Consider the following 12,773-nt stretch of genomic DNA (forward strand, 5'->3'; position numbering starts at 1 on the left):
ACCATCACATCACTTCTGTCAAAGTTTGTCAGCGATTGCTCACTGTGCATCTGTTATTCCGCTCATGTACAGACAGCAAAGTGTGTAACTATGTTACCTCCTTGTCTCTCAGTGATGAACCCACATGAAATTTTAAAATGGATAATTGAAAGAGAGAATTGGCCAATAAAGATGAAAGTGTGTTAAGGAAACAAAAAGTGTTAACACTGGAAGTGACATTTGAACCAAATGTAAATAGAAGAAATAGCTGACCATGGGAATGTTGATACTGCCACCATTCAAGAGATTCTAGGTATGTAGCCAGAGGAACTTAGCAAAGGTGAACTTGTCATAAATGAGGAAGGTGATTGTGGCAAGAAGGATGAAGGTATCCAAGAAGAACTAATGCTAGCACAGATCTTCACATTAAAGGAACTTGCAGAGATGCTTCACAACATTGAAAGTGTAAAGGATAAAATGTTGGAAGCTGATCCAAACTTAGAAGGGAATATGATAGTTCACCAAAGCATAGAAAAGGAGCTCACTTGGTCTCATGAATTATATGATGAAAATGAAGCAAGGGCTGTTCAAATTACTTGATAAGTTTTTTTTACAAAGAAATAAAACACTTTAGTTTTCAACGTATCTAATGTTTTCAATTAGTATATTAAATAAATACTAGTTTTAATATTTTTCATTTCCCTATGCTTTTAAACAGTTTTTAATGCTTGATCAAACTTTTAAAAGGCAGGGAACAATCATAACTTATCCTATTGATTATTAAGATCACCTGCATGGTTTTAGCTTGCATTGTCATTTTTATGGTCCCACACTACCGTGCAAAGTGAGGATTGTCTGTATTTTGTATGAGGAAACACACTGTAGATGTAAAATCTCTAAAGATTTACTTTTGACAACTTAAGATGTTAAAGATTGTATGAATACTGACCCAAAAACCCACTGCCGTTGAGTTGATTCCGACTCATAGTGACCCTATAGGACAGAGTAGAATTGCCCCATAGAGTTTCCAAGGAGCGCCTGGCAGATTTGAACTGCAGACCTCCTGGTTAGCAGCTGTAGCACTTAACCACTACGCCACCAGGGTTTCCGTGAATACTGAAGTATCATTATAAAGTTAAAAATTTGTATCTGAAAATGTTAAACTTTGAGAAGTTCGCTTTTTCTTCTTCTCTCCCTCAACTATAGAGTAAAGCCTAATAATGTATTTCTTTTTAGACCAACTGAGGAAGAAGCTGAACAGTTATTGCAATTGATGACGAGCCGTCCTCCTGCTACGCCAGCTGGCGTTCGCTTTGTTTCACTTTCCTTTTGTATGCTACTCGCCTTTTCTACACTAGTGAGGTACCTTACTATATACCTTGCTCTCTTTTCTCAAAGTCTTTCATTTATTTATTGGAATGCATGGATTTTATGTATAACATTAGATTAGGAGCTAACTACAAAAACCAGCCTAGGGATGGCCAGTTGTATTATCTTTTTAAATAAAAGGATGTCAGTAGTACTTACTATATTAAAAAAAAAAAAAAAAAAACCTGTTGCCGTCAAGTTGATTCCAACTCGTAGCAACCCTACAGGACAGAAGAACTGCCCCATAGGGTTTCCAAGGAGTGCCTGGTGGATTTGAACTCCTGGCCATTTGGTTAGCAGTCGAATTCTTAATCACTGCGCGACCAGGGTTTCCAACTTACTCTATGCTAGTTATTTAATATATTAAAGTTTCATACGCATGTGTTTAAAGGAGCCAAAGTGTTGTCAAAGGTTTGTTAAACGGCATAACAGCCCTCACTCCCCTCCTCCCTATTTTTCTTTCCTTGAAGGAACCTCTTTCAGCTGATTCTTTTTTTTTTTTTTTTTTTTACTACTACGTCTTTAAATAACATGTTTATTGTATAATATGTTTTTCCATCTTGCTTTTTCAATTTTAGGTATTTTTTGTTGACTTTCCAGTATAGAAGATGAAGAATTAGTTATCTTTCTTCTGTCTGTCCCCAACACATCCATTATATCCTTCCTGTTCTCCCATCCTCCGAGTAGTTACAATTTTGGTTAGACCTATATATATTTGTTTATACAGTTATGATTATGTAAGAGCTTAACCATGCAGTAGATAGTTGCTTTTTCCCTCCTGCAGAACTTTTGTTTTTTGAATAAGTAACTATTCTGTCTTTTTATTAAAAAAAATTTTTTTTTATTTGCTTGGTGTTGTATGTGTTTATCATTAATGCAGCCTCAAACTCTCTGGCAATCTAATTCTCTTCTCAGGATATTCACATTCGTTGGATATTCTGTCAGTTTTATGTTCTCGAAGAAATCTCTCCTAGAGCATTTTGACCTGCTCCAATCTGGACTGCTTACCTGCTGAACATGGTCACCCTTGAATTGCTCTTTATCGTCATTTTGGGACTTGCTTCACCTCTCTGTTCTTGGCTCTCCTATTTCTTCCATTTCACGTCTTCATCTTTTTTTTTTCACTCCTTCTTTTTGCTTGTTAGGGAGGGTGTGTGGGAGGTAAATTCTTTTGAGACTGGATATTTCTGAAAATGTCTTTATTCCACTCTGACACTTGTTGATAGTTTGGTGGGGTATAGAATTCTTTGTTGGAAGAACTTGTCTTTGAGAATTTTGAAAGTGTTACTCCATTATCTCGTAATTTCTAATGTTGCTGTTGAGAAATCTGACATCATTCTGATCCTGATCCTTTTTTTTTTTTTTAAGGTGGAGGCACTTGTATTCCTTTTATTTTATTATTGAGGTAAAATATATATAACGAAAAGTTTGCCATTTTAAACTTTTTTCTTTTATTGGTTTAAAGAATAGAAATTTATTTTCTCACAGTTCTAGAGGCTAAAAGTACAAATCAGGGTCTCAGCCACATATATTCCTCCTACGGGCCTCTTTCCTGGTTCCTGGTGTCTGCTGGCAATCTTTGGCACTCATTCACTTGTAGACAGGTCCTCACATGTCGTCTGTCTTCCCACATGTGTCTGTCTATTTTGTTCTTTTTTTTAAAATTTTTATTGTGCTTTAAGTGAAGGTTTACAGATCAAGTCAGTCTCTCATGCAAAAATCTATATACGCCTTGCTATATATTCCTGGTTCTCCCTCCCCCCCATGAGATAGCACACTTCTTTCCTCCACTCTCTTTTCGTGTCCGTTCGGCCAGCTTCTGACCACCTCTGCCCTCTCATCTCCCCTCTAGACAGGAGCTGACCACATAGTCTTATGTGTCTACTTGATCCAAGAAGCTCACTCCTCACCAGTATCATTTTCTATCCCATAGTCCAGTCCAATCCCTGTCTGAAGAGTTGGCTTTGGGAATGGTTCCTGTCTTGGTTAACAGAAGGTCTGCGGACCATGACCTCCAGTGTCCTTCCAGTCTCAGTCAGACCATTAAGTCTGGTCTTTTTACAAGAATTTGAGGTGTGCATCCCACATTTTAACCATTATTAAGTGTACAATTTGTGATAATAATTACATCACCATGTTGTACTACCATCACTACCATCCATTTCCAGATGTGTCGCATCACCCTTAATAGAAACTCATTACCCCTTTCAGTAATATAGTTCTCACTTCTCCCCCTGGCACCTGGTAAACGCTAATAAATTTTTGTCTCTATGCATTTGATAGTTCAGGTATTCACGTAAGTGGAGTCATACAATTTTTTCCTTTTGTGTTTGATTTATTTCACTTAGCATGTTTTCAAGGTTCATCCATGTTGTAGTATATATTTCATTTCCCTTCATGGCAAATGGCCTATTTTTTTAAAATCAGGATGAGTTTTTTGTCTCTAGAATTTTGAAATTTCTTAGTAGCGTGACTTGGCGTGAGTTTGTTTTTGTCCATTTTCCTGAGTACTCTGTAAGCCCTTTCAGTCTGGAAACTGATGTCCTTCAGCTCTAGGAAATTTTCTTTAATTATTTTGTCATAATGTCCTTAGGGTTTCAGTCTAAAACTTCTTATTTGAATATTGGACTTCCTGAAATGATCATGTAATTTTCTTATTCCTTCCTATTTCCCCTACCTTTGTTTTGTACTACATTTTTAAAACCAGCTTTATTGAGATATAATTTACTTACCTTAAAATTTACCCACTTAGAGTGTACTATTCAATGACTTTTAAAATATTTAGTTACATAACTGTCACTATAATCTAATTTTAGAACATTTTCATCATTCCGAGAAGAAATCACTCTTTTTTTTTTGTTATATATATATATATTTTGTTGGGAGCTTTTTGAGTACCTTTTCAATCTCTTGTTATGGGTCTGTTTAGTTGTTCTACCTCTGTTTGTGTTAGTTTGGGTGGGTAGTGTGTTTCTAGGAATTGATCCATTTCTTCTAGGTTTTCAAATTTGTTAGAGTACAGTTTTTCTTAGTAATCTGATATGATTCTTTTGATTTTGATTTCGGTCTGTTGTAATATCACCCATCTCATTTCTTATTCAGGTTATTTGCTTCCTCCTGTTTTTCTTTTGTCAGATTGGTCAATGGTTTATCAATTTTGTTAATTTTTTTCAAAGAACCAGCTTTTGGTCTTGTTCATTCTTTCAGTTGTTTTTCTGTTTTCTGTTTCATTTAATTCTGCCCTAATTTTTATTTGCTTTCTTCTGGTGCCTGAGGGTTTCTTTTGTTGCTCTCTTTCTATTTGTTCAAGTCGTAGGGATAATTCTTTGATTTTGGCCCTTTCTTCTTTTTGGATGTGTGCACTTATTGATATAAATTGATCTCTGAGCACTGCTTTTGCTGTGTCCCAAAGGTTCTGATAGGAAATGTTTTCATTCTCATTGGATTCCATGAATTTCTTTATTCCATCCTTAATGTCTTCTATAACCCAGTCTTTTTTGAGGAGGATATTGTTCAGTTTCCAAATGTTTGATTTATTTTCCTTGCTTTTTCTGTTGTTGATTTCTACTTTTATGGCCTTATGGTCAGAGAAGATGCTTTGTCACATTTCGATGTTTTGGATTCTGCTAAGGCTTGCTTTATGACCTAATATGTGATCCATTCTAGAGAATATTCCGTGTGCACTAGAAAAGAAAGTATACTTGGCTGCTGTTGGATGGAGTGTTCTGCATATGTCTATAAGGTCAAGTTGGTTGATTGTGGGAATTAGATCTTCCATGTCTTTACTGAGCTGCTTTCTGGATGTCCTGCCCTTCACCAAAAGTGGTGTGTTGAAGTCTCCTACTATAATTGTGGAGCTGTCTGTCTCATTTTTCAGTGCTGTTAGAGTTTATGTATCTTGCAGCGCTGTCACTGGGTTCATAAATATTTAATATGGTTATATCCTCCTGGTATATTGTCCCTTTAATCATTATATAGTGTCCTTCCTTATCCTTTGTGGTGGATTTAACTTTAAAGTCTATTTTGTCAGAAATTAATATTGCCACTCCTGCTCTTTTTTGATTGTTGTTTGCTTGATGTATTTTTTCCATCCTTTGCGTTTTTGTTTGTGTCTCTAAGGTGTGTCTCTTGTAGGCAGCATATAGCCTTTTTCGTTTATATTTTTATTTTATTTTTAAGCTGGTGGTTTTCTTTTTTTATTGTACTTTAGATGAAGGTTTACAGAACAAACTAGTTTCTCATCAAACAGGACACGCATAGTTCTATGACATTGCTTAACAACCCCATGACATGTCAGCACTTTCCCTTTTCAACCCTGGATTCCCTATTACCAGCTTTCCTGTTCCTTCCTGCCTTCCACTCCCTGCCCCAGGGCTGGTATACCCCTTTAGTCTTGTTTTGTTCCGTGGGCCTGTTCAATCTTTGGCTGAAGGGTGAACCTCAGGAGTGACCTCGTTACTGAGCTGAAAGAGTGTCTGGGGCCATAGTCTCAGGGTTTCTCTAGTCTCTGTCAGGCCAGCAAGTCTGATCTTTCTTTTTGAGTTAGAATTTTGTTCTACATTTTTCTCCAGCTATGTCTGGGAGCCTCTATTGTGATCCCTGTCAGAGCAGTCAGTGGTGGTAGCCAGGCACCATCTAGTTTTACTTGACTCAGTCTTGTGGAGGCCGTGGTGGATGTAGTCCTTTAGTCCTTTGGACTAATCTCTCCCTTGGATCTTTAGTTTTCTTTATTCTTCCTTGCTCCTGAAGGGATGAGACCAGTGGAGTATCCTAGATGGCCGTTTACAGGCTTTTAAGCTACTCAACAAGGTAGAATGTAGAACATATTTTTTATAAACTATGTTATGCCAATTGAGCTAGATATTCCCCGAGATCATGGTCCTACAGCCCTCAGCCCAGCAGTTCAGTCTGTCAGGGAGTTTGGATGTGTCTATGGAGCTACCATGGCCTTGCTTTGTGTAGGTTGTGCTGGCTTCCCCGGTATTGTGTACTGTCTTACCTTTCACCAAAGTTTCCTCTTATCTATTGTCTATTAAGTGTTTTTCCATTCCCACCCCTCCCCTCCGTCATAACCGTCAAAGATATTGTGTACTATCTTACCCTTCACCAAAGTTTCCACTTACCTATTGTCTGTTACGTGTTTTTCCATTCCCACCCCTCCCCTCCATTGTAATCGTCAAAGATTGTCATTCTATACTTTTTAGGATTTGTCCTAAGCTTTACCTTCTAGTACTATTCAGTTTTTAATTTCTAAATAGAATTTAATTTTAATTTCTAAAACCCCTCTTTTGTTCTAAATCTAGGAATTTCCTTAAAAAAGTCATTGTCATTAGAATATTTTTATAACCGTTTTTCGTATCTGGTGAGCCTTTAGCTGTTCTTTTTTTCTTTTTACTTATTTTTTTAATTGTACTTTAGATGATGGTTTACAGAGCAAACTGGTTTCTCATTAAACAACACACATATTATTTTGTGACATTGGTTGCCAACCCTATGACATGTCAACACTCTCCCCTTCTCAACCTTGAGTTCCCCATTACCAGTTTTCCTGTACCCTCCTGCCTTCTCGCCCTTGCCCCTGTGCTGGTGTGCAGATTTAGTCTCATTTTGTTTTATTGGCATGTCTAATCTTGGGCTATTCATAAGGTTTTCACTGGGTAATACTTTTCAGTAGTAGACTGATTGACTAATGTGTTCCTGTCCTAGTACTCAGTCTGTGACTTTTGTTTTTAAATACTGTTTTTATTGTGTTTTTGGTGAATGTTTAAGTCTGTGGCTTTTTGGTACTTAACTTTTAACGCTGGATTTTTTTCTATGTGAAGCAAGTAACAGCTGTTAATATGATTCTTCTAACATTTTAATCCCAAAGGGCCTTTGCCTTTTGTAGAAACGTGAGGAAGTTTACTTTCTCCAATTTGCAAATGCAGTAACTAAGACCTTGAGAGGGTCTGACTGTTCAGATTCGTGAAGAAAGGCAGAAGTCCTCATTCTTGATCTCTAGAACTACTCAATGACAATTATTGACTCAATTCAACAAGCAATTGGTTTGACTTGATATTTCAAAATAGGAAAGGAAAAAAATAATTTCTACCAAAAATAATCTCAGAAGCTTTCTATTCACATGCTGGTATATCTGACTTAAAGTAGTGCCATTCTGGCATGTTTTATACAGTACGCCAGAACAGGAGCAGCTAATGGTGATATGGCTAAGCTGGATGATAAAAGAAGAAGCTTATTTTGAGAGGTAAGATGACTTCATTTGTTTTAGTTAAGTGAGAAAGCTTTTCTTATTCTGTCTTTGGAAATTTATATTTTCTCTTCTGTTTCAACAGTACTTCAGGCGTCTCTGCTTCTTTTGGGGAGATGTTATTATTGGTGGCTATGTACTTTCATAGCAACCAACTTAGTGCTATCATTGACTTGGTCTGTTCCACTTTGGGGATGAAGGTAATTTTCTTTAATCTTCTTTCTAAAAGAAGGTACTTCTAAGGTGGGCATTTTCTTGTAGTGTAAAGTGACCAGATTATTTTCATTTTGAAGAAATTTAAACTGTTTAATAGTTTTAAATTTTGTCAGGAGCTATTGGGGTCGCTGTGAGTCGGAATCGACTTGATGGCACTGGGTTTGGTTTTTGGTTATTGGGAAAAAGTGTATTTTCAGAACATTTATTTAAAGAATAATAGATGCTCAGTGCAGAAAATTTGGGAAACAGAAAAAAGGGAAAATATCTTAAAATTTTAACATTCAGAGATACCAGGTGTACTACTGTTAACATTCTGGTGTTTGTTCTTTCTTTAAAATGATAAATTGACATATTTTGTAATTTTGAAAAACTTAATTCTGATGTCAACAAATATAATTTTTAATGGCTGCCTAGTATTCTATCATATGGATTGATCATTCATTTGTTAATAGGTCGTTTATTATTTGCCATTTAGGTAGTTTTTAATTCTGATAATGCCTAGATGAGCATCCTCATTTATGTAAATATACACAGGCGCTGACACCTGGACATCTTCATGCATTTCTGTGATTATTTTCTTAGGATAAAGTTCTAGAAGTAGAATTATTAAGTAAAAGAGTATGGTTATATTAAGATGTTTAATAAGTATTTCAGATTATCTTCCAGAAAGATTATACCAGTTTAAGTTGTTACCGTTAGTAAATGAGAACGCTGGTTTTCCTAAACTCTCACCATCACTGGACATTACCATTGTTTTTAGACTTTGCAAATTTGATTGATGAAAAATGGCCTCATTTATTTTGCATTTCTTTGGTTACTAATGAAATTGAAGTTTTAAAAATCTATGTCTTTGCTGGCTTATTTCTTTTGTGTAAAGCCTACCCATGTCCTGTGGGAATTTTTATGTTTTTTTTTCACTGACTCAAAAGGGCTCTTTATATACTAAAGATATGCCATTATGCCTTAAATACCATATTTCATTGATTTTAAAACATATATTTTTTCCATCATTGAAACTGATATTCATTTTACAGTTGATGTGTAATGTTTATGTGGTAGTGTTTTTTTTTTCCCTTGAAAAACTACTGTTAAATCAGTGATGCATATTATAATCCTTAATGTCTTTAAAAGTGGAGAAGTACAATGTGTGGCAAATGGTTTTTCCCAGTCTATTTTTCCATTTAACTTTGCCATTCCCTTTTTTGCCATTTAAATTTGCCATGTGGAAATTTTTAAATGTATAGTAATTGCTTATTTTGCGGTTTTTGCTATTGTGCTTAGAAAATTTTTCCTACCTAAGGTTCATATAGTCACCTATATTTTCTTCTAGTTCTTTTGCTTTACATTTAAATCTTTAATCCATTTGGAATTTATTTTGATGTATGCTGTCATATATGTGAATATATATGTATATATTTATATTTCCCCCCATGCAAAGGTAATTATCCCAGCTCCATTTATTGAATAACCCAGTTCCCTCCACTGACTTGAAATGCCGATAATGACGTCTACTAAATGGTTTCATATGTTGGTTCTGTTTCTGAGGAAAAACACTTTAATGTTGGGTTTGTGATGCCACTTTTGAAATAGGGTAGAGTATCTGAATGTTAGTTTTATATATCAGGGCCATTTTAGATAATAGGTTTACCAGAGAAAATTGTGCTTCATATATAATATTCCATATGCTATTTTAATTCTTTCGGTTATTTCAGATTGTAATTAAGCCAAGCTCCTTGAGCAGGATGAAGACTATCTTCACACAGGAAATTTTTACTGAACAGGTACTTCTTTTTATTCTTAGGTTCTTTTATAGCTTTCTTTGGAGTGAAAACTTCTATATCTCAGCTTAAAAGAATAGTGTGGCCTTTATTTTTTTTCCATTTCTAGTAATGACTTATTTCATCTTTGAAACTTCTGTAAAGAATAATCCATTTAAAAATATACTTTTAGAGCTACTTATTACATACCAAAGCCTGTTTTAAATTTACATATTTTTGGAGACTTTGAATAGAGTCTGCTGTTAGATATTGATGCACTCAATGTGGTAATCACTTGCATTTGTCAGGGGAAAAGTAAAATAGAGACCTATTTAAATTTTTAACCTGTAAGGCCCATTTTAAATTGGTTTATAAACTAGAGTCTGAATTCCTTTTCTTGTATTTACACGTTCTTATTTGTCCTTATTATTTTTGTCTTCGGATAAGCCCAAGGATATTTTTTTAGTAAAGGAGGCTGTGCTAAAAGTGAAAACTGATTATAAAATTCATTTGTCAATTAAAATCTTTAAATATAAAAAAAAGTCTTAAAAGGTGAAATGCTTGAAAATACTCATATATGCATAATTGTTGCTTTTTGTAGGGTTTTTAATATCCTTAACCCTATACTAAACTCTACCATCATCTCTCCCCCGTCCCCAACTTAGGAGACTCATAAGTTATTTTTTATGTCTTTAAATTTGAACCAACTAGAAAACAACTTCAGGGAGATCTTTGAAAGGCAGAGGTCTATGTATGATACATTGAGACTAATGATAAAAATTCCTGTTACGTTTATATGATACTTTGCAATTCATATAATGTTTTTCCCCCCAAAATTTTTTTCTTTCTCTCCACAAAAGTTTGAGGCAGCTAAGGCAATATTATCCCATTTTGTAATAGAAAATATACTCAGAAGATAAGGTGATTTCTTCGAATTCATTGAACCCAGATTATACGATCTGAAATTACCTATTTATCTATCATCTATCTAAAACTTCACATCACCTTGAACATACTGTGTTTAAAAACAAATTAAAAAATTAGAGAACTTTACAGATTCATGCTACCTCATCTTTCAAAAATAATTAAAACATGTAACAGTTTTCATCATTCATTCCTAAGGTCTACTCTTGTATTAATAGTCTGCCTACCAGTCCTCTCTTTTAGGAATGATTTTATATTTGATCCTATCGTATGTGTTAATACTATTTTTCCTTTTCAGGTTGTCACAGCTCATGCAGTTCGAGTCCCTGTCACCAGCAACCTAAGTGCAAATATTACTGGGTTTTTGCCCATTCATTGTATTTACCAGCTGCTTAGGAGTCGCTCCTTTACTAAGCACAAAGTGTCAATAAAAGTATGACCTTATTTATATTTCAAGCTACAACCTAGGTTAATGCTTTTTCTCCCAGTGCTGTTTCAGTTTGGAGGCCGTTAGTGTGGGCTTTGTGTGTGAAGTATATAATATTAAGCTAAGTTGCTGGTCATTTAAATAACTAGGAACCTAATTTCAGATTTTTTAAAAACAATATAACTGTTAAGTTATTTACAAAATACACAGTTTTGTTAATTCATCTAAATTCTCAGTAATAGCATATGGCTATTTCATCAAACCTTAGTAAGATAATTGCCATTTTCTGTATTTTTCTTTTTCTCACCAAACTGGGAAAGTTGTTGGTTAGCCATGACCAGCATTTGTAGATTTACGATAAGGACACCCAACACCTACATTTTGGTATGTTTTCAATTTGTTACAGTTGGCTATATCAAACAGTTAAAAGTCCTTTAAAGAAAAGACTGAAACCCTGGAGGTAAAGAAGTCTGTTTGAACCCTTTCTAGGAGCTCTTTTATTTATAAAGAACAAGGAATAGTATATATATGATGCATTACTTTTAATTGTCCTTGGTTTTATGATGCAATGAGATTATTTTCCAGCTAATTGTATCTTCTGTTTCTTTATATTTTTCATAAGCTAGCTAAGAATTAAGTGTCCAACTGTATGGCCAACATTACTGCATGTGCTCCATCTGAATGTACTAGTTAAGTGGTAGTCTCCTACAAGTCCTTGTCAAAGCCACTTCCTTAATCTGCCTGAGCATTTGCTGTGAAGAACTTTCCTGCTCCCCAAGTTCCTTATTGCAGTGGGATCCACCACCACAACACGTCGTACTCTAAATGCAGATGTAGTAGGGATGTAAAATGTTTTTTGTACTTTAATAGGTTAAAAATCCAAAGCCAAGCTTCTTATCAGTTAGGTAATGTTTATCTTTCACTAGACAATATTCTCAGGATATAAAGGTAGCTCTTATTTTTAAACCAAAGGCGATGGTGCAACTAGATAACATATTTGAAACTGCTACCAGTTAATGAGGCACCCTGGTGGTGCAGTGGTTAGGTGCTTGGCTGCTAACCAAAAGGTCAGCAGTTTGAACCCACCAGTTACCCCGTGGGAGAAAGATGTGGCAGTCTGCTTCTGTAAAGATGACAGCCTGGGAGACCCTATGGGACAATTCTACTCTTGTCCTATTGGGTTGCTATGAGTTGGAATCGACTTGACAGCAATGAGTTAACAGTTAATGTGTTTCATTGATGCATAAATTATGTAAAAATATGCATGTGTTTTTATAATTTCCCTTGATTTTTTTTATTGCCGTAATTGATTCAGTGCTTATAACCTTCTTTTTTTAGGACTGGATTTATAGACAGCTGTGTGAAACCTCCACTCCACTCCATCCTCAATTACTTCCTCTGATTGATGTGTACATAAATTCTATACTTACTCCTGCATCTAAATCTAATCCAGAAGCCACAAATCAGCCAGTCACAGAACAGGAGATACTTAATGTTTTCCAAGGAGTCATTGGGGTAAAACGAGTGGTTCTTTACATCTATTAGTGTATTTTCCTTTTAGTTTATTATTCTCATTCCATATTTATTCCTGTACTTTTAGAGAACTTCCAGGCGGTTCAGAAATTAAAGTGGGATTAAATTTCATCAAACAACTGTAAAAACTGAAAAAAGAATGGTGTTAGTTACAAGTAGTTTGTCAAATAGGCACTTTTGAAGAATTCTTTTAAAAAGTTCAGTTTCCAAGCCTGAGGGGTGCCCTGAGAGTATGTGTTTGACAAAGACTGTACGACATTTCAGCACATTCCACACAGCTTTGTTTTGGTTCAAAAAAAAAAAAGTATACCTAGATTTAATT

At 35.1% G+C, this 12,773-nt stretch overlaps 1 protein-coding gene across 7 annotated transcripts in view; it reads left to right on the forward strand.

The window, feature by feature from the left end:
* The window catches only part of INTS2 (integrator complex subunit 2), a 50,282-nt gene that overhangs the window by 12,401 nt on the left and 25,108 nt on the right, over positions 1-12,773 (forward strand). For all 7 annotated transcript variants that reach the window (XM_064271321.1, XM_064271323.1, XM_064271320.1 and 4 more), the window contains exons 9-14: positions 1,216-1,341; positions 7,520-7,591; positions 7,680-7,794; positions 9,523-9,591; positions 10,790-10,924; positions 12,257-12,433. In XM_064271321.1, the coding sequence (XP_064127391.1) occupies positions 1,216-1,341; positions 7,520-7,591; positions 7,680-7,794; positions 9,523-9,591; positions 10,790-10,924; positions 12,257-12,433 (694 nt within the window). The remainder of the gene's footprint in view (positions 1-1,215; positions 1,342-7,519; positions 7,592-7,679; positions 7,795-9,522; positions 9,592-10,789; positions 10,925-12,256; positions 12,434-12,773) is intronic.

This window comes from Loxodonta africana, chromosome 18 (genome assembly GCF_030014295.1).
Source record: "Loxodonta africana isolate mLoxAfr1 chromosome 18, mLoxAfr1.hap2, whole genome shotgun sequence".
NCBI classification, from domain to species: domain Eukaryota; kingdom Metazoa; phylum Chordata; class Mammalia; order Proboscidea; family Elephantidae; genus Loxodonta; species Loxodonta africana.